Raw genomic sequence first — 22,434 nt, 5'->3', positions numbered from 1 at the left:
TGCTGGCAGCATCAACAAGCAACTTTAGAACCCCGACTTGCTTAATTTTTTTGTTTCTCTATTGTGCAGAGAGGAACATTGGGTCGCTTAGTCTCAGATTTTCTAGCAGTGACATTTTTCAATGGTGCATTCTCATCAAAGCTTGACTCAGTTACTATTTTTGATTCATTGGATGAGTAATCATGTAAACCCCTCACCAATTTCAATGACTAGTACAGATGGAAGGTGATACTGGAGCACTTTTAGACTTTAACCAAAATTTTATTTTATAAAAATGCTTGTTTCACAACATTTTAATATTCTTTAAATTAAATTTGGAAGTTAGAAAATTTAAATTACGATTATAAATAATTTTGGGTTTTTGAAAAAAATATATGGACATTATCAATTCACTAAAGAGTGTTTCAAGCTCCTCGACTAAAATCAAGGTCATATGCGTTGGGTATACGACTTCTGCAGTGTGTAGTGTCATTCATAATAGTAGAATTCATAGATCGAGACATGGGTAAATGATATCCTCTCATTGGCATTACATGGTCAATGAAAAGTCAATGTGACCATGGGTCATTTGTCTTTATGATGAATGACTTGATTACTATTTGATAGTAATTGACTTTTCATGAAGGAAGATGTAATGGTTACTGTGAGATAGAATAGGATCATATTGGGAGAACAAATATTATTCCAAAGAGATTGAGGATATCCTATGAGGGTAACACGCTTATGACAAGGTCACTGGATGAGCACTAATTAAGTTTCTTCGTAATGATACGCCATTGGGGAGAGCTCAATCACGATATTGTAGTGGAATGACTTCTAACTAAATGAGTTTATAATGAATAGGTGAAAAGTTGGAACTTAATTTTAAATAATTTGAGCCTCAATTGTATATGTCCAATCTGTCCCTCCGCTAGCTCGTTGAAATAAAAAATGAATTGCATGTTGACTTAAATGAACATAAATGAATAGAAATGGTGAAAATGAAAAAAAGAGGAAACATTTGGAAATGATTATGTTTCTCCAAAATGAAAATGAAAAAGAAAAATGAGATAAAATCATTTGGAAATTTAAGTGATTTTCTCCAAAATGAAAATGAAAATGAAAATGAAAAAGAGAAATAAAATCATTTTGAAATGAAAGTAATTTTCTCCAAAATAAAAATGAAAATGAAAATGACCTGAAAAATGAATTTATGTTTTTCAAATTAAATGAAGTTCAAAAATTGAAATAAATCAGTTTGATCATAGTGAATCGAATATGAAAATATTAAATATATTTTCTTATAAAATCTTTACTAGAAAGTCGTAATGATTTTAATGGAATTAGAATTGGGTTGAGAAAATTATTTAATTGAAAATATATTGAAGTTTATTTTGGGACATAGAAAAGGAAATTGGGTTAGATCAAATCATAAAGTATTGGGTTAAAAGCCTGAGAAGTACTTGTAATTGGACCCGATATGGAAAAGGCCCAAAAGCCCCTTATGTAAAAGGTTGAGATGACAAACCCTAGTATTATTAACTAGGGTTGTCGCCTCCTATACTCCTAGTTAGACTAGGAGTTCATTTTTTTAGTTGAAATAAACTTCTACAATTCAACAAGGGTCCTACGTTCTCTCCCTATAAATAGATAACACTGGTAGAGATATTTACTCAACTTTCAGATATCGTTTTTCTACTCAAAATTAAAGAGACTTTTATTCTCTAAGAAAGAAATATATTTTTCGGAATACGATTCTATCAGTTTCTATTTGAGAAGAGATTTTCGTTTTCACATTAAAGAAAAGAAAACTATTTCTAGTTCTGTGTTCAAATCGAATCATTCGAGCCCACACTCGAAGCAATTCATGGTACGAGAATAGTAGAGAAGATCGTTTGGTTGAAAGTTGGGAATGAAACACAAGTACGATTTCGGTCTAAGGTTTATTACTATAAATTTCACAAATCAAGTTGGTTTTCAAATTTTGTTATTTTTCATCATGTAAGAAAACCCTTTACGAACTAGATTTTTTCCAACAAAGGTACTAGACCCTAGGCCTCTAATGTTAAAAATTAAGCCAAAAACACTAAAAAATAACCCCAATCAACATCATATTATGCTAATAGGTTCCAAATAATTTTAAACAAATTCAAATGACTCGCATCCATTAGATGCATTCGTGAAAACATGTTCAACATATTCAAGTGACAAAGTACACCTTACAAATCATCAAATTAAATACTTTCTTCATTTAAAATCATAGGACATCATAGATGCAATTCTCCAAATAATTTAAGCTCATTTGTAAAAGCCATAACTATCAAAATATAGTAAAATACCATATAATAACATTGTATCCCTTAAATGTTGTTATGATGTCTTCAAGTCACTAATTCAATCTTTTCGAATAAGTTTCCACCTATGCATTTAAACCACTAATGCATTAAGCTAGAGATCTTAGTAAGTAACAAGGATTGCCTTGGCTTACCATAACTATTAGTGACTTGAGTCTTTTATGAATTTTATGTAAGAATTTATTTTAATCATAGTTAAGGAAGCTTGATTCTAAAGTTCTTATTTGCAACATACGTAAGCCACTTAATATTTTTCTATCACATTTATTTTCCTTATAACACAAGGGTGGTTATCTCTTATGTCATCATTATTATTTTTTCTTAGCTTGAAATGTAACACCCCTCACTCATCTCGACGTATAGTATGAATGAGAGATGTTACTGAAAACTTTCAAGCTTTAACCAAAAAATTTCTTTTATAAAAAACACTTGCTTCACAACATAATAATTTTTTTTAAGCCAAACTAGGAAAGTGTCACACCCGCCTCCCTGAGAATCTGAACTTAAATAAGAACCTGGGAGCCAATTGGATGAAAAAGGGAATTTGAGGGCTTTAATGAGATATTTAGAAAACTTGTGTGGCTGGTTGAGGATAATTAAATTTCAAATTTGGTTTAGTTAGATTGGAACCAACTGGTTCCATAATGGGAAACATAATAATTAGGATTGAGTTGCGGCAATGGTCTGTGAAGGTCGTGTCGATGGAGTATATATATAGGTGTGTAGGGGAAATTCCTCTCAATTCTGCTTCATAAATCTTTTTCTCTAAGCATTATCTTCTTCAATCACCCTGAAGAAGAAGATGATATAGCTGAAGGAAGTTCTGCATGTTACAAACATTGTGCTAATTTGAGTCTAGAAGTAGGAAGATTGGGAACTGGTAAGTTTTCTTATTCCTCTAAACTTATGGATTGAAGAAAAAGAGTAGAATAAGAATCCTCTAACTCTTGTATAATTATAAATTCTGGGTTCTAAAATTGTGTGTATACAAGTTAATCTATAGAGGGTTGTTATGCTTAGTTGTTAGGACGAAGAAGGCTTTGACGTTTGGACAAGATAAGCTGTTAAGGATAGGGAAGCAATGTGAGTTTCTACCTCCCTTCTTTGGTATTTTTTGTGTTTAGCATGAGTGTGCGTTAATTCCAAAATGAGTCCCATGAAGATGCATGTCATCTGTTGCATATAAATGGTTGTCTACTAAAGGTTAAGTAAGTTATGAGTATGCACTAGCATTTATATTATGAATGTATTGTAATGTATTTTTATTTATGGTAAGACATGAGAGGGGATAATTAAAGGGTTTAGGTGAAGTTAGGATAGAAAAAAGGGACGACTTTGTAGATACCACCATACGGTGTCGCTATGTGCACCCGTGATGTGCGAAGCTCCAAGCCTTGAGGAGGGGACACTGCAGTGTTCGAGCATCAATGTTAGGATGACGAATGGAGGAAAAGGTAGAATACAACAGGAAAAGTGAATTAGAAATATCATGGCTAGGTTATAGGTCCAATCGGAGGCTATACACCAAAAATGAGTAAGACCATAATTGAAAGATGTTATGTCATCATGATAGAAATGAGTAAGACCATAGTTGAAAGACACTATGGCATCATATGAAAGTGAACCAAAACGGTAAATAGGACTAAGACCATAGCTGAAAGATGTTATGACATCTTTTTGTAGTCTATCGAGATACTAAACACGGGATAGTCTACCATGACACTAAACATGGGATAGCCTGCCGGGACGATAAACATGGGATAGTCTGTTGGGACATTAAACACAAGATTGCCTGTCGGAACAATAAAAATGGGTATCCCGAGGTGTAGGTCCATAGTTAGACTAAGGCAACCACTGGAGTCTTTTAGAGCATTAAACATGGGGTATACTATGTAAGTTCGTAGTTCGACTATGGCAACATAGAGAGTTCGTCGGGATAGCCTGCCGGGACGATAAACATGGGATAGTCTGTTGGGACATTAAACACAAGATTGCCTGTCGGAACAATAAAAATGGGTATCCCGAGGTGTAGGTCCATAGTTAGACTAAGGCAACCACTGGAGTCTTTTAGAGCATTAAACATGGGGTATACTATGTAAGTTCGTAGTTCGACTATGGCAACATAGAGAGTTCGTCGGGATAGTAAACACGATGTAACCTGTCAAGTAGAGGACTTAGGAACATCTGTTGGGATCTTTAACTTAGGGTAAAAGAGTGAAGAATTATAGCTCGGTCAAGGCATCATGAAGACTAAGCTGATATGGTGAACACGTGACTTTACAAGGTAAAAATTCTTAGCTTGGTGATGGAGTTTGGCAAAGAACGCCAAATGAAATGGACTCTAAGGCTTATCAAACAAGATTGTGCACCAAATGAAGGAATAAAACTTTAAAGTCTGCGGGTAAGGGCTAAGTTACTAGGACTGACAAGGAAAAAACCTGCCCAAGGTTTGTCTGGGGTGAAAAGTCTGCTAAGAAAAGGGGAGGATAAGGATTTGAAATCCAAAAGCCAATGTCAATTAGCCAATAACCGACATAGGAATCTCCCATCCAAGGTGGCGGAGGGGGAAAGAAGAAATAAACTTGGATGAGGTGTGTTCAGCTATGTATTCCTTGTGAACTCTACCTCGGAGAGTATTTGCGTATGCTACAGATTAGGAAGGAGTTGGTCAGCGGTGGGCTTCAAGAAAGAGAAGAAGACAAAGACAAATTGATATAATTTGCTAATGGTCAAGGGTGACCAAGAAGTGGAAAAATATCCTTTTAGTATTTATTTCTTTAAGTTTTAAATTTCGCTATATGGCTGTCACATAGAAACTCACTAAGTTCTATCGAACTTACTAATGATTTGCTTTATTGCAAAAATTATCTTTCACTTGGAAATCGCGTGGAGGGATGAGCCAAACTTCGCTAGCCTGGAAGAAAAGGGAGGGATAGTCGTAACATACGTATAGAGGGGCGCTCCTGAAGGTTATGCCTTGAAGCTTAGTCAAGTCATAAAATTTTGAGTTTTAAAGTCAAAGTATTAAATGAAGATGTAAAGAAATGATTTAAAAAAAAAGAAGAGAAAAATGGTGTATATGCTAGTATAGGCTATTGTGTATTGTTAATTAGTCGAGAACAAAACTCAAAGGTTTTAGCTAGTTATTTAGGATTTGTATCATCTAGAACCTAGATTCGGAGAACGGGTTGGGCATGGGTGTTACAGAAAGCTCAAAAGAATTAATGTAATGACCTAATTTTCATCGGTGTCAGAAAATTCAATTTCAGGACTGAATTCCTTAAATTGAGCTATTCTAAAAATTAAACTAAGAAGTTTCTGGGGTGAGAATGAAAATAGAAAGTAAAACTATTAAATAATTATTTAAAGAAGTTAGTAATTAGTATAAATGGATTAAAGTGTGAAGTGGCTAAAATAAAGAGATTTGATTAGAGATTAAGTAAGTCCTTAAAATGATATTTAGTCGAAGCCTAATTAATAATTTAACCATGATTAAATGTGTTATCGGTTAACAATTATCTCATCCATTAATTCCCATTAATTCCCATTAACCATTTCCATGTTAAATATTAACCATTAGATTTAATATTAAGGTAATTACGTAAGTTACAATATATGTTTTAGTGGGTGAGAGAATGAAAGTTAAGTTAGTGTTTTATCATCTTCTTCTCCACCGAACTAGAAGGAAAAAAAAAACAAGGGTTTTTGCATGCTTGTCTCTTCATTGCCATGAGATATATCTAAGGATTGGTAAGATTTTCTTTTGATTTTTGTTAGGTTACTAGATATAGATGATAGATAAATGTAGCCTATTGGTTAAAATTAAGAATGGTTAAAGTGTAGTTATCATTGATAAATGTTTGAATGGTAATGAGAGAATGATGAGAACTGTGGAATATATATATGTGTATGTGTTTACATAACTTGAGGTGCCTAGATTATAGTTATAAAGTCAAAATTAGATTCAAATGGGAGAATTGAGTTATAGGAAAATCGAACATTAGAACCTTAAGCAGATAAGGTTGAAAGAATGCATTCATGATTTCTTCTAATAATGTTTATGTTTGAAAATGTGTGACCACATTATTTTCACAATCGAATTATCGTATGTAGCTAAAGGCAATAGTAGGACTTCGAAGGCGAAAGGAAAAGAGAATGCGAATACTAAGTGACAACTTCGATTTGTGCTGGCATAATTTGTTTCATTACATGAATTATTAAGTAACTAAGCTTATAGAATTGAAAGTAATGATTGATGATATGATAAATGTGTTTATGCTTGATATTCTTGAAATGGTTAATATGTTGATATATGTGTATATGTGTGCACGCAAGCGTGTGCGTTTGTACTTGTGTTTGGTATTATGAAATCATAATGATCATTATACTGAGTGATGATTTAATAATAAATAATAATTGGAATTCGTATTAAACAGTGTCAGATAAAGTTTCGTGTATAGTTGGGGTATTATAGGATTTGTTATGTTAGAGGAAGTTGTTAGATTTGGTGCCGTAAGTGTAGTTTATTCGTTTGTACACTTATATGTTTTGGAATAGATTGATTTAATAAAATTATTCATGAATTACATTAATACCATTTTTATATTGTTTTCAATGATTTTTTCATGAAAATCAAAACAGAAGCAAATATTAGCTCATTGGTTATCTAATGTTTAACTAATATTAAACAATATTACGTGGCCTGATCGTAATATAGAAAGACAAATTATATTATTAGATGAACCTAAACATGTCCCTAGTCTAATTGTAAATGAGCAAATCAATTGAAAGACTAATATGCCATCTATCAAGTCCAGTTGGGGAGATGCTTTGTCTTGAGTATCGGAGTGGATGACTCCTAGAAGATAGAGACAGATATGACTGATTGGACTGATAGTAAATCGGACAAGACCCAAGTAGAATAGATTTTAAATTCATTTATGGATTTGTTCACTTGTGACGTTCATAGTGCGACATACCATAATCCTGAATGGATGATGGACTATGTATGCGTGACTTGTATACTTTGATGTAAGTAAAAGCCTGAGTTCAAATAGATAAGAGCCAAAAGCTAGTCTCTTGGGTATATGACTTATGCAATATGTAGCATCATTTACAATAGTTGAATTCATAGCCCAAGACATAGGTAAATGATATCTCTCATTGGCATTACATGATGGATGGAAATTAAATGTGACCACAAGTCGTTTGTATTTGTGATAAGTGACTTAATTACTATTTGATAGTAATTGACTTTTCATGAAAGAATACGCAATGGTTACCATGAGATAAAATAGGATCATATTGAGAGAACAAATTTATCCTAAGTGTTGGATCTGGTGCCCTAAGTGTAGTATTTTTGTCTATGTACACTTGTAATTTTTTTTGAATAGATTGGTTAATAAAATTATTCATGAATTACATTAATGCCCTTTGTATATTGTCCTCAAATAGTTTTTGCATGCGAAGCAAAATAAAAATAAATATTAGCTCACTAGTTGTCTAATGTTTAAACTAATACTAAGCGATATTACGTGGTCTAATCATAATACAAAAAGATAATTTATATTATTAAATGAACCTAAACATGTCTTTAGTTTAATCAGAAATAAGCAAATTGATTAAAAGATTAATATGTTGTCTATCAAGTCCAATTGAGGAGATGCTTTTTCTTAAGCAACGGACCAAATGATTTCTAGAAGATAGAGACATAGTTGTGATTGACTGGATTGATAGTACATCGACCAAGACCCAAGTAGAATAGATCCTTAATTCGTTTATAGATTTCTTCACTTGTGACGTTCATAGTGCGACATACTTTAATCCTGAATGGATGATGGACTATGTATATGTGACTTGTATACTTTGATGTAAGTAAAAGCCTGAGTTCAAATAGATAAATAATTGAAAGCTAGTACGTTGGGTATACAACTTCTGTAGTATGTAGCATCATTCACATCAGTGGAATTCATAGCCCAAGACATGAGTAAATGATATCCTCTTATTGACATTACATGATAGATGAAAAGTAAACGTTGCTACGGATCGTTTGTCTTTGTGATGAGTAACGTAATTATTATTTGATAATAAATGACTTTTCATGAAGGGAGATGTAATGATTATCATGAGATAAAATAGGATCATATTTGGAGAACAGATTTATCCTAATTGTTGGATCTGGTGCCTTAAGTGTAGTATTTTTGTCTATGTACACTTGTAATTTTTTTGAACAAATTGTTTAATAAAATTATTCATGAATTACATTAATGCCCTTTGTATATTGTCCTAACATGATTTTTGCATGCAAAGAAAAATAAAAGTAAAAATTGGCTCACTGGTCGTTTAATGTTTAATCTAATACTAAGCAATATTACGTGGTTAGATTGTAATACGAAAAGACAACTTATATTACTAGACGAACCTAAACATGTCCTTAATCTAATAAAAAATGAGTAAACCAATTGAAAGAATAATATGCCATTTATCAAGCCCAATTGGAGAGATGTTGTAATGACCCGATAATCAGGGGTGTCGGAAAGTGAAGCTCGGGACTCCTATCCTGTAAAATGAACCCATAAATATTTTTATTAAATATTTACAATGTTAGTTTACTAGAGAATTAAATTTTGGATAGATAATTTGCATGAATTAGGAGTTATTAAAGTACAAGGACTAAATTACGTTAAAATTAAAAATTGAATTATAGATTAAAATAAACTAAAATTACTAAAGTAACAAAAATACATTTATTTATATGGTAGTGGAAGGTCATTAATTTATGTTTATTATATATATTATACTTATCATAATAATAGGAATAAATAAAATGAATCTAATACATATATATTATATAATAATAGATAGTGCTTTTAAACAAAGCCAAAACTTTTTTCTTTTATTTTTACATGCAAACAAATTAAGGGAAGAAAAGATAGGGAGAAAGGAATAGACCGACGGCATCTAGGGTTTTTAATTTTCCAATTTCAATTGGTTAGTCAATTTAGTCTCTTTTTTTGTAATTTTTATGTTTTTAGAACCCTGATATTTAGAGCTACCCGACCCATATTGCAATTTTTAGTATTGTTTAAGATCTTAGATGTTGTTATTGTTGAATAGTTTAAATACTAGGGATTAAATTAATAGATTTTTAAGTTAGAAGTAGAAAATGATTAAATTGTAGAGTTAATTGTTGATTTTGAACAATAAGACTAAATTGAGAAAAATTCAAAATTAAGGGGTAGAATCAAAAAATAGGAAATTAAATTTAGCTTAGAGTGCTTTAGTATAAAAAATTGAGGTTAAATGTAGAAATGAAAGTTAGTCTTGATTTAAGAACTAAATTGAAGAATAAACAAAATATAGTAGAAAATTAAAATTCTTGAGATTGAGTGGTACGTTATTAATTTATTGTAATTATTTTATTCCGTAGTGAACATCATCCTGGAATCCTCGAGTAAGAAGGAGAAAGATAAAGTTGATGTCGAGGAGCTTGGAATATACGGTTTGTGTTTCTATAATCCGAATTTAATGATAAATTGTTGCATATTAAATTGATTGCATATGGTAAGCAATTGAGGTGAGTACTATTGTATTTTGGGCTGAATTGAACATGTGTATTTGAGAAAATGTGATTGCTATCAAAATTGAATATATGCTTATACGTGATAATGTACATATTTGAAATTGAGACATTGGTTGCATTGAAAAGCGAAATGAAACCCTATTAACTATTCCGTGCTAAGTCAGATATAGATGACATGTCATAGGAAAGAAAAAGTTCAGGGATTTCTTAAACCTTGAATCGATGAGGCATTGGATGCCAATTTGTTTCAGTTTAACCGATGAGACACTGGGTGTCAACTTATATAGCGCTAGGCATAATTATTACTTTAGATTTATCCAATGAGGCACTAGGTGCCAAACTGGTGTGTTTGTTGGATTCGTGTATCCATCTAAGTATGAGTCGTGTTAATAGGGGAAATTAAATAATAATTTTATGTGTTTGATATTGAGATGACAAAGATGAGAAATGAATATTATATGAGAAATAAAACATGAAATGATGAAATGAGATGTGAATTTTGAAATGAATTCAAGTATTGATTAAAGAGATAAATCATGCCATTGCATGAGTTGAAATAGTCAAGTGCTAATGTCATGTACTAAAACATGTGGAATCTAGTGGATGTGAATAAAGAATGAGCAAATTTATATTATTGATTTGAAACATATGATCATAACATTACTTGTTTCATTCTTACCTTTTAATTTTTCATATCAAGTTTAAATTGTTCGAATTATAGAAATACCACTGAGTTATACTCAGCGTGTGGTTTTGTTTTCTATGCTCAAGTTAGGTTCCTTCACCTTATTGTCAACTTAGAATCCAATCACAATCCTGAGCTCAAGTGTGGTGATGTTTAAATTTGTAATGGCATGTACCTAGGGGGTCCTTTGTCAATATTGTTGATGTAGTGATATTTTGGGTTTTTAATGAAATGATGGATAATTGTATATATATATATATGGTTATTGTTAAGGAAATGTTGGTATGTTAGATTAGCCTAATGTTTTGGCATGTATTAGTTTAAAGTTTAGTAGCTTAAGTAGCTAAATGTTAGTCCAATTATGGAAAAATTTGGTATGAATGAAAGCTTTGAATGGTTGATGCTTTGTTGTTATGTTTGATGATATAGAATGTGGTACCAATGAGGGTAAATTGGTTAGGCATATTAGATTATTAATTTGGCCCATTTTAAGCATGTTTAATGGTGTTTTGAATAGGTTAAATGGCTGGTAGTTAAGTTACTTAGTGCCCAAGTAAACATGATTTGGTAAACTTAAGTTTTAAGGTACATTTAGATGCACACGGTCTGAGACACGATCTGTCACTCGGTCGTGTGTCACAAACAGGCAACGCACACGGGCTTGTAAGATAGTCACACGCCCATGTTAAGAGCCACACGGTTTGTGACACGGCCATGTGAGTTACATGGGCAGAGACACGGGCTGGGACAAGGCCGTGTGTCTCAGGTCAGTGAGTTACACGGGCTGGGATACGGCCGTGTGTCCCAACTTCAAAAGTTACACAGCCTAGGGTGTTCCACACGGCCTGGTCACACGGTCGTGTGTCCCTGTTTCTAGGTATTTTTGAAAATTACCCTAAACTTTCAGAATTGTTTCAAATTAGCCCCTATTTATTCATAGACTATTTTTAGAGTTCCGTAAACTTGTATTAAGGGTCGTAAGAGTGTTTTTACCCTAATTTTTAATGAGATAGCAAACCTAAGCTAGGTGAAGTAGGTCATTCTACTAATATAATTGAATGTAGTAGTAGTAGTAGTAGTAGTCGGAGTATGGTTCAATACTCTAATGCTAATAATTGGAATAGTCTTGTTATGTATCCAACTTCTAGTTTTCAAGAGGTGATAAATAGTGATAAGAGTGTAGATAGTGGAAGAGAAAGTTTAGCATTGCATAGCATGATGCATTAATCGATTATATAAGACACTATTATGAAAGTATTTGATTGACATGATCTATCCCTATATGATATATTGTTGTTAATAGTTAGTGTGCACCATGGCTTATGATGTTAATAAATGTTTTGATTGATTAGTAATGCCCGTAACCTTAATCCAACGACAGTGAGGGGTTAGGGGGTGTTACAAAAGTTTGTCTTGAGCATCGGAGCGGATGACTCCTAGAAGATCATTAGATGAGCACTTATTAAGTAGCTTTGGTAATGGTATATGATAAGCGAGAGCTCAGTCACGATACTTTAGTGGAATGACTTCGTGACTAAATAAGTTTAAAATTAATAGGTGAAAAGTCAAAACTTAATTGTAAATTATTTGAGTTCTAATTATATATGTCCAATCGGTCTCTACATTAGCTTGAAATAACCAAAAATGAATTGCATGTAGAACCAATAGATAGAAATGAATGGAAATGATGAAGTAAGAGAAATAGATCAAATGAATCACTATACTTGTGAATACATTTCCTTGCTAAGTACAAAATGACTTCAAAGTTAATTTAAGGTTCTTTAAATTATTATTTAATTAATTATAATTAAATAATTAAGGTTCAAAGATGAAATTAAATTAATTAGTCATTATGAAATTTGTTGACTAAGGAATTAAATATATATTTCCTTAAAAATCTATCACAAGAAAGTTTTTATGACTTTAATAGAATTAGAGTTGAGTTGAGAAAAACTATTTAATTGAGAAATCAATTAATTTATTTATTTTATTTAATCGATTAAATAATATTTATTTTGGATAATAGAAAATAAGTATTACATTGGATTAAATTATAAAGTATCGGATTAAAGATTCAAGAAACACATATAATTGGATCTAATATATGAGAGACCCAAATTGACCTTCATGAAGCATGAGGGGTGGCAACCCAAGTAGAAAATACAAGGGTGTGCCGCCCCCTATTCTAGTTGGAGTAGGATTGTATTTTCTATTTAAATATGATTATTTATCAAGGGTTTGCTTAATCAAGATTCTTGTACTTTCTTTTATAAATAAAGAGCACCGGTTGATATAAAAATACACATTATATATATTTGATATATCGTTATTCTGCCAAAAAGTAGTGGTTATTTATTTATTAAGAATAAATTCTATTTTCTGGGAATTCTGTGTTGTACCAGTTTATAAAGAAACGAATTATTTTCTTACCGAAATCAATTAAATTATTTCTTTTCTGTATTTTTTTGTTTGTATTGCTCGAGCCCACACTTGATGCAATTCATGGTATTAGGATAATAGAGAAGGCCTTTTGGTTGAAAGTCAAGATCGGCTTGAATATGCTTTGCACAAAGCATAGGTATAATGCTGGTTTAGGGTTTATTATAATAAATATCACAAATGGCTCAATTTTAAGAATTTTTTTAAACTTCTGCTGTACCAATGATAATTATTTTCTTAACTGATTTTTCCAACAACTCTATAGTGAAAAAGGAAATTGAAGCCTTGGCCCAGGACAAGGCTGAGAAAGGGAAGGCCCCTACAACATCCAAGGATTCGCAAAAGAGAAATATTATTGAAGAGAGTCCATATAAGGACTCATCTAATTCAACTGATGAATCAGAAACTTATTCAAACCCTAAATTTTAAGAGACATACCTCTGAAAGAAATAATTGGTGGTAAGCTCATTCCAAGAGGCCTAATGTGTCTATGACAACTCAACAACGGAACAAGAGACTAGAACAGTTGGAGTGCCATCAATGTAACACCTCAGGTCTGACTCATCCACTGGATTTGGGTATGGAACGTTATAAATGAACCTATACTTAATTTTTCTAACTTAATTGCTATAAAGCAGAATAATAATAAAACCAATCTAATAATAAAATTTAAAATAACAATTATAACAACCAATACCTTATTCCATTGAATACTTAATCTCTCTGATTTCTATCTTTGAGCAAATTGTTTATTACAATGAGACGCTTAAGATTTTTAACTTAGGGTTATCTAATTCGAAAGCCAGACTCAAAGGACATCGTCTGGTTACTCCATAATTTATCCTAAGGCAAAATCTTCAATGGTACCCCCTTCCTATGTGCATGACTTGAGCTGCCCACGAACCCCGATCTCACCATTCCATCTGGCTCGATCCCTCGTCTGAGTCCTAGATCAAACTCATAAATCTTGCAAACATCAACCACACTGTTGTAAGTTCAATTGAACTTAGTGGGTTCCTTCACTAGGTCACACATAAATAAACTTCTATCGCTCGAGGGTAAACAATGTAGAATAAATTAGGTTTAAATTAACTCCCTGATCATTTAAGGTAAGTGTTCTTTATCAGGATGACGAACTCCACCTGATCTTTCGATCTACTTGAGTCGCCATAAGACCTTCCTCTGGTCGGACTCTCTCTTTTGACCATACCCTGGACATGTTGCCATATTAGCGGGTCCTATCCTTAATTCTTATCTATCTTTTCTTTCTTTCCTTTGCGGACATCCAAGTCAAACCATCCTTGTTAGACTTACATTTCCCACACCATGATTTTGAGGGACTCGTTGACATTTATATAGTAAATTGACCCAGTCGGCCTCGCCCACTTTAGCTGACTATTCTCTTTTCATCCTATTGGTAACAACTTTGGGATTACTTCCAGTAATCCGCCTTATGCACTAGACTGACCTGGGACCTCACCTATCCCATGCGATGAACAAATCACTTATCATCATAGTGGGCCATTACTTATAACACTATACTAGTCTGCCATCTTATTTGCTAGTTTCCTCCCCACGGCTATCCTTATGGCTACGTACCTACAATAGAATTTCCTTCAAGGGGAACAATCTTGACAGACATTCTGTCCCCTGGATAGAATGCTTATTTGGGAATCAAATTCACGTTCCCCTTACGAGATTTGCTTATCGCATACCACTCCATTGAGCACTTCCTGATGGCTTTTGATTTTGAATCATTGCTTGCGATCCTCAAATGGTTTTCTTTTCTTGCATTTCCATATTTAGGCCAGCTTCCGCACGGTCTTTCTCTAATTCATGTCGAGTCTTCGCCCATGTCTTAATCCTTATCACTTCCATCATTTTGGCAGATTGTTATAGACTCGTATGTCACTACTTACACTTTCTTATAACTCTTCTTCCACCTACGTGATTTATTGTACTTGGCACAATAGTCGTATACTCCTCACATGAGGTCCTGGTGTACTTTATGCATTTTTTCCATGAGGGACTTTATGGGTTGTCGTAGCCAAAATATAATCTTATATCTCTATGTCCCATCGGACTTACCACGTGTTTACTGTCCCTGTAAACTTACCTCATGTTTGTTATTTTGGCATCTGTTCTATGTTTACTATCCAACAAACTATCTATTCTATGTTTACTGTCCTAATGGACTTTCTTAGTGGATGTCATGGAGTCTTTCATCCATGGTCTTACATCTATCAACCATCTTGACGTACTATCAGTTGATGTCATGGAGTCTTTCATCCATGGTCTTACTCATTATACCTGGTTGTAATAGTGTCTTTCATCTATGGTTTTACACCATTTACCTTATACTTTATACCTTACCGCTATTGCATCTTTCATCCATGGTTTTGCGCCATATACCTTTCCTGAGTATCGTGCTGCCATGATGTCTTTTATCCATGGCTTTACGCTATGTACCACATAACAGACTTCTATATTATTTTTCATCTGCGGCCTTGCGCTATATACCGTCGTCATAGTATCGCTTGAAAGGACCAATCGATGCTACCGTCACGTTAAATACCATTCCATGATCCATATTACTCGAATCCTCCTCTCAACACCTGATTTACACCACTTAACATTGATGCTGGAACACTGCAAGGCTCGGAGCTTCGCCCGAGCCTGTAACTAATGGGTTATCTCCCCATTCCAATCCTAACTTCATCTTACCCCTTTCCCCACAATCATGCAATGCATGCTCATATAATCATATTTCATACTCATGCAAATATGGCATACTTAAACAACATAAAACCTAACAATAGGTTTGGAGTCTAGAACTCACTTGAACCTTTATCATTCCTATAGCTTATTCTTTCTTTTGAACGCCAAAGCTTCCTTTCTTTAGACAATAGCTTACAACCAAAATTCTACTTGTTAAACTTATGTTACATCTTAAAAGCTCAAACTTTCATAAGTATGCAGAACCTCTAAAACGGTTCTGAATGTTCGTAACCATATTTACCTATCTCACGTACACAAAAGGGTTAAAAACCTTTCCAACTTGTTGGTTTTCCTACTTTTCCAGCTTCATCCCTTTGAAGTCTGTTCCATGCAGAACCTTCCAAGGCTGTTCCTTCTTAGCGCTACTGAAGAAGATGAAGAACGGGAGAAATGAAATAAGTCAGGAAGAAAATCATCCTTGGGAGCCATCTCCTAGCTATTTATAGCCTTTTTGTGCTACTTCCCATCCTATGAGAGTCATCCATGGCTAATTATGATGTTCCCCACTAAGGAACTGACTGCTTCCATTCTAACCGAACCAAAATTGGTTCTCAACTATGCCCAATTCAATTTTTAGCTTTCCCATTTCTCCCAATATAGGCCAACAGCTTATGATCTCTTTCAATTTAGTCCCTTATTCATTTTTAATTTCGGGTTTGTTGAAAAACGGGTGTTACAATCAATGCCAACTAAAGTTGCAACTAGTGCAAAAATAAAAGAAGATGCCTTGTTGTAGAAGCAAGACCAGACTTTCTCACTTTTGTTTGCTCTAAAATGTACCTCACTTTATTGTAGAAGAGTTTAATTGAGGAGTAGAACATAGATGAAGGCAACATTGCAGGACATGGCATAAACACTCTCTTGACAACAAATACCTCACTAGCTTTGTCAGCTTTGTGAATCATATGTGAGGCAGGTGGTGCTCGAATTCTATGCCAATATTTTGAGAAGCATCACCGATGATAGTAAAAATTCTACTAGAAGGTGTTTGTTCGATGGAGATGGTATGATTTCAATCCTACTTTGATAAAAAAAGGTGATAAAATGCTACTGTCAAAACATGGTTAACTCGGAGGAATCCTTAAACACTATTGCCTCCAGTATCAACAAGAATGTCTATCTCACCTGGCTCGAGAAGAGGAACATTCGAGCCTCATCCTTAACTACCGTCTATGCAGGATTTTTTGGCATTGCCATAATGAATTTGTTGCCCAATAGCCAAGGATGTAGTGAGCAAAAAGGCAACAATGCTTATAAAAAAAGTTCAATAACCAAATTGTATCCTTCTTTTTTTTTTTTTTATTGAAAGAGACCAATAAGAAAACTTACTCATATTTTAATGACTAATGGTATAATGGTATACTTTACCAAAAAAATTTCAACTCCTACTAGACTATATATACAAATATATAAACTTATATGCTAGCTAACAAAAGATCCAAAGCTTTTCTTTTTGTATATTACTGAACTTGAAACATATTACAGATTTTAACTCAGCCTATACATATACCATCTTACTTTTTGAAGTTTTTACCAAGAAAATCAGTAAAATAATTTACTAACAAATTTTACTTGCTGCATTGCAACAAATCAAAAACAAATTTTATGGATAAAACTAAAAAAAAAGAGAGGGGAAATTAAAGTAAAAATGACAAACTTCAGAACAATTTGGAAGTGCCCATAAGTGCTCTTCCATATGCCACTGGAAGTGAAGCAAATTTCTTTACTTTCCCTACATACGCTCTTTTGCTGAAATTGTTATAATCATTTTCTTCAATGGCGTCTAATATCTGTCGATACAGCAACAATGATGCCCACACCGGCCATCTGCTTGCCGCATTTAGCTCGGAAACACCCTTTTCTGCCTCGTCGAAGAACATCCTCGCTCGTTTTATCTGATCTTTCATGAAGTTCCTCCACTTATCCGTTACTTGTCCACGAAATATGTCATCATCCGACAGTCCAAACCGTGCCAGTTCATCTTGTGGTAGATATATTCTTCCTCTCCTAGCACTAGGGAAATATACAAACTATGAGAAAACACTGAAAGGAGTTCATTAGAAAGTGAAAATTACAAAAAGTTCGGCGACCATTGGACTTACTCTTCACCAACATCTCTAAGTATATTAGTAAGTTGATTAGCGATTCCAAGGGCTAATGCGGCATTATAGACACTCTCCACCGATGCTTTCGATTCAGGAGCAATCCCCATTACTGGAACACTCATTAGTCCAACTGTCCCGGCAACGTAGTAGCAGTAAAGGTAGAGCTCATCAAAATTCATATATCTCGACTTCCTTAAATCTAATCTCATTCCTTCTATCATGTCCTTGAATGGCTGAAACAAAGAAAATCCATGTTTGATTCACAAAGATCATGCAAAATATCAAGGCCTTTAACTCTATAAAATGTGGCAAACCTGTATATCTACAGGGTACTTCGAGACAGTATCGGATAAAGCGGCATCGAGCATATCATAAGGTCGACCTTCGAAAAGATCGTCTAATCTTTTCTCCCATCGGTCAAGTGCCCTTGGTGTAATATGTGAAGCATTAGGTCCATCCACAAGCTCATCTGTTCTCCTACACCAAACTGCATACCAGAGGACTAAAAATTTAATATCCAACTGTAAAAACATTCAGCAATGATACTCAAATTCAGATCCTATTATCGAATTCTACATGAATTTTTTAATGTACTTGGAAAGTTATATCCCCCTACTCATATCTGGTAAGTGTTGAACAAAGAGCCAAAGCAGTATAGGACACAACCAAACTTTCATCAATAATGCAGCCTTAGAATAGGAGAAGTTGCGAATCCAAGGCCTGCTCAATGCCGTGGCAGCCTGCATCGATTGCACTAAAGCGCAGGTCCGACTTCAATTATTTTTACACTACTTATCATCCTAAATGTTAGAACTAAAGCTAGAGGACATTGCATTACAGTTTAACCTTGAAAGGCATGAAAGCAGTCAGATGATTTAAAACAGTGAGTTTGCCAACGGATAGACCACACCTAAAATCAGTGAACTGAAACCATACATACCGTAAATCGCCCACACAGCTCTCCGACGCTCCGGTGTCATAAGTAATGTACCTGGAAAGAAATAACATATAGTCATTTCCATGTTCTTGTTATCATAAATTAAAAATCTTTTGAGTATTTTGATCAAACAAAGTACTAATACTACTTAAAAAACAAACCATTATTTGTTCAATTGGAACCTTATTACAAATGTTAGCAATTAAGATTCTTTCTAAGGTATTTTTGAGGATGGAAAATATGGAATTTTCATTCAAGTTTTCTCACCCTTTTCTCGGTAGCCAAACAGCCTAATCCTAAAGAATATATTAGAAAAACAAAAAAAAAATACAGGGAATCAATAATTAAATAAAACAAGGGTCAAATCGACCCCATGTGCAAGAACTTCTAAAAAAATATAATAATATTCTAATCATACACCCAATTATCAAAATCAAGATCTAAATACTTTTAAAATGAACAGACCCCAACAAGAAAAAAAAAGGGAAACCAGAAAATATTAAAAAGAAAAAGGATGCAGAACAAAGTACCCAAATAGAAAGTCTTAGCATATTCAGCACATACTTCACCACACCGATCATAAGCTTCATTCAAAAGATCCCAATCAGTGAATCCATCAGTTTCAGTTCTTGTTCCTAAATCCAAAGTTTTTTTCCCCCTTTGTTCTTTAACCAAAGCAGCTTGCTTTAAAACCACATCATAAACCTTCTCTTCTGAAGATCGTGCTGGGTTAGCCACTGCACTTGAAATAGCTGAAACCCCAGTAGAAAACTTCACCTTTTGATGTACCCTACACCTTTTATGCTTCCCACTCCTTGGTATCAAGCTAAGTAAAGCAGTGGCATTCCCTTTGGGACATACCACCCAAAGAAGAACACCAGCCATGGTTAAAAAAAAGAAGAAAGAAACACCCAAACTATATTGTCTTTATGAAACAGTGTGGAACCACTTAGCTCAGAGAAAAAAGTTGGGTGAGGATAAGTAGTGAAAGAAGATAATAAAAACCAGCGAATGGCAATGAGAATTTGAAGCTAAAATGTCCACCACTTTTTCTTTTTCTTGTTTTTTTTTTTTTTAATCTTTAAATGCTTCCAAGGACACAGGATATACCACGTCGTCTTCTTACAAAAAGGGGAAAAGGGAGTCTCTCACATAAAGCTAAAGCTTATTTTCTGGAATATGCCCCATCACTCTGTTTTCTCACACGTATTTTTGTGGACACCATTGCTTCATATATTTACCGAATTCAAGCCACATCTTAGAAGTGGCAATTGGCCGGATTTGGCTTTTCTGGTTCCCTTTTTTTCTAGTGTGTGATGCATTTGTACATGTGATGTATGGCAAGGAATTATAAATGCATTTGTTTGGTAGGATTAGTAATGAGATAATAATTTTTATCTTATTTATTAAAAAATAAATAAATTAATTTCTTTATATTAAATCAAAGAATACATACATTCTTTTATTAAAATTTTTATCTATTTTTACGGTTAAAAAATAATATTTGTATATTAGCATGAGGTACATATGATATGTCACGTATTATTGTCTAGTTATTCCATCATCTACGTCAATTTTTAACAAGACAAATAGATTGAATTTTTAATAAAAAGACTAATTTACTTTTTGATATAACATATAAAATTTAATTTATTCATTTTTAAGAGAACGAGTAAAACGTAATCGACTTACTATACAAAAACTTTTGTGGTAATCTATTTATTAACTATTTAATATTTAACATTTAAATTTGTTTTAATTTAAAGGACGTTGTCAAATAGTTTGACAGATTTAATATTAAAAAAAATGAGTAAAGTATTAAAAAATATTTTATGTGTATAAAATATGGGTATGTAGCATAATCCGAAGTAGAAATTTGAAAAGGTAGAATTATTGGGGAGAAGCTTGATGGTTGGGCCAGCCATTGCCATAAATGCATTTGATAATATTGTTTACTCAAATAGTGAATGCATAATGTAGAGTTGACTCATTTTGTTAATTATTGCACTATAACTTCAAATGGTGTACATTGCAAAATGGCCACTACCTCCTCCTTTTAGAAAAAATAAAAAGCATTAGTCTAATTTGCACTCGGATTGGCTCATGACTGCCGTCAAGGCACTTTTTAAGTTTTTTTTTTTTTATATATATTAGAAGTTATTTAATTTTTTTATATTATTGTTTTTAATATTATTTAATAATATGAGAATGGATGTTATTTTTCAATAGACGCTATTTTGGAAGGATAACTTGACACATAAATGTCATAGTTAAGGATGTTTGTTAATTTTTCCAAAGTTTTCCACACCTTTTTAGCATAAGGGTAATTATCATAACATGATTTGGAGTATCTTGATACACATTTGTATCGAGTTCATTGTAATATATTTGAAACATATTTGAAAATAAAGAGATTGAAACAAGAGGAGATAGCTTTTGGCCAATGTTTGACAAATTTTGAAAGGAGAAAAGTTAAATCTTGTTCTAAAAAAAGATGAGGTTAAATTTGATTTCTTCAATCTAAAATTGAAAGATAAATGAGTTAAGAACAATTTAAGAATAAATAAAGAGAGATGAAAGATGGAAAAATGATAAAAATGATGATGGCGTGATGAGGAAGAAAGATATCCAATGAAATTTATTGAAGAACAAGCTTCAATAAACTTCACTAATTTTAATCGACCCTATAAGTTAGATAACCTAGCAAACGGAAGGTGAAGAACTCGCACCATCAATTTTAAAGAAGACTGAGTTGAAAACTATTTTAAAACAAACAAGAAAAGATTTCTTGTAGAGGAAAAGAACTCAAAGAGTACTTTTATTCAAATGAAAGTTGGGTGTCTTTTCATTCTCAAGCTTACTGTTGAAGGAAGACATTCAGTTAGACTACGTTAGAGGACATCTGTTGACGTGAGACTTCTATTATTTTGTACTATGCATGACAAATGGGGGAGCTGATGTCTAATTGTATTTTGAGAACTATTTGTACTCGAAACCAATGTTGATAAACTATATTTTAATGAAACTTCATTTGGGTTACAAAATGGATTTTCTAGTGTTATATTTCATACGATGAAAATGATCTTATTAAGGCTTATACGCTACATGAATTATACTATATTTTATTATTTATTTAAATGTTTAATACAACACCAAGTTTTACAGAGTATACGCCAAAATAGTTTTAAAGGTAAATGATTTCTCTATAGTGACACGTCATACTTGGATCCTCCTAAAGGATTGGGTTTGGCATGTTACATCCTTATTCACATATTAACTTTTTTCACATTTTAATTTACTAATTTACTACAAAACTTCACCAATTCTACATTTTAATCCTTAAATAACAAAAGAATTAATGGGTACTTACCTTTTTCAACCTCAAATCACTTGTTCTTCCTTTTTTCTCATCGTCTGATTCACTTTCTCAATTTCTTTCTTTATCAACATGTCAAAAGCATAAAATTTTTCATAAGTAAACTTTACTTTAACATCTAAACTTTACTTTAACATCATTTTCATACTTTTCTAATAATATCAAACTTGAAAATAATATAAAACCTTAACATTTATAC

General features: G+C 33.0%; 1 protein-coding gene across 1 annotated transcript; it reads right to left on the bottom strand.

Annotated features, from left to right (window-relative positions):
• Positions 1 to 17,251: 17,251 nt before the first annotated feature.
• Positions 17,252 to 20,167, bottom strand: LOC108454515 (phytoene synthase 2, chloroplastic-like). Its single transcript, XM_017753003.2, has 5 exons — positions 19,390 to 20,167; positions 18,863 to 18,913; positions 18,237 to 18,409; positions 17,920 to 18,155; positions 17,252 to 17,830 (listed from the first exon to the last, which is right to left on the bottom strand). The coding sequence occupies exons 1-5, from the start codon at positions 19,742 to 19,744 to the stop codon at positions 17,476 to 17,478; spliced, it is 1,170 nt and encodes a 389-aa protein (XP_017608492.1). The 5' UTR covers positions 19,745 to 20,167; the 3' UTR covers positions 17,252 to 17,475.
• Between the last annotated feature and the right edge of the window lie 2,267 nt (positions 20,168 to 22,434).

The sequence above is a fragment of the Gossypium arboreum genome, chromosome 9 (genome assembly GCF_025698485.1).
Source record: "Gossypium arboreum isolate Shixiya-1 chromosome 9, ASM2569848v2, whole genome shotgun sequence".
NCBI lineage: Eukaryota > Viridiplantae > Streptophyta > Magnoliopsida > Malvales > Malvaceae > Gossypium > Gossypium arboreum.
The sequence above is the reverse complement of the archived record's forward strand: the minus strand, read 5'-3'. Positions and strand labels throughout refer to the sequence as shown.

Excerpts from the sequence above, each read along its gene's own strand:
- LOC108454515 (XM_017753003.2), bottom strand. The coding sequence starts at position 19,744 with ATGGCTGGTGTTCTTCTTTGGGTGGTATGTCCCAAAGGGAATGCCACT. Across the intron at positions 18,410-18,862 it reads AGCTGTGTGGGCGATTTACG|TTTGGTGTAGGAGAACAGAT; the intron begins GTATGTATGGTT and ends TCTGGTATGCAG. Across the intron at positions 18,156-18,236 it reads AGTACCCTGTAGATATACAG|CCATTCAAGGACATGATAGA; the intron begins GTTTGCCACATT and ends TCTTTGTTTCAG.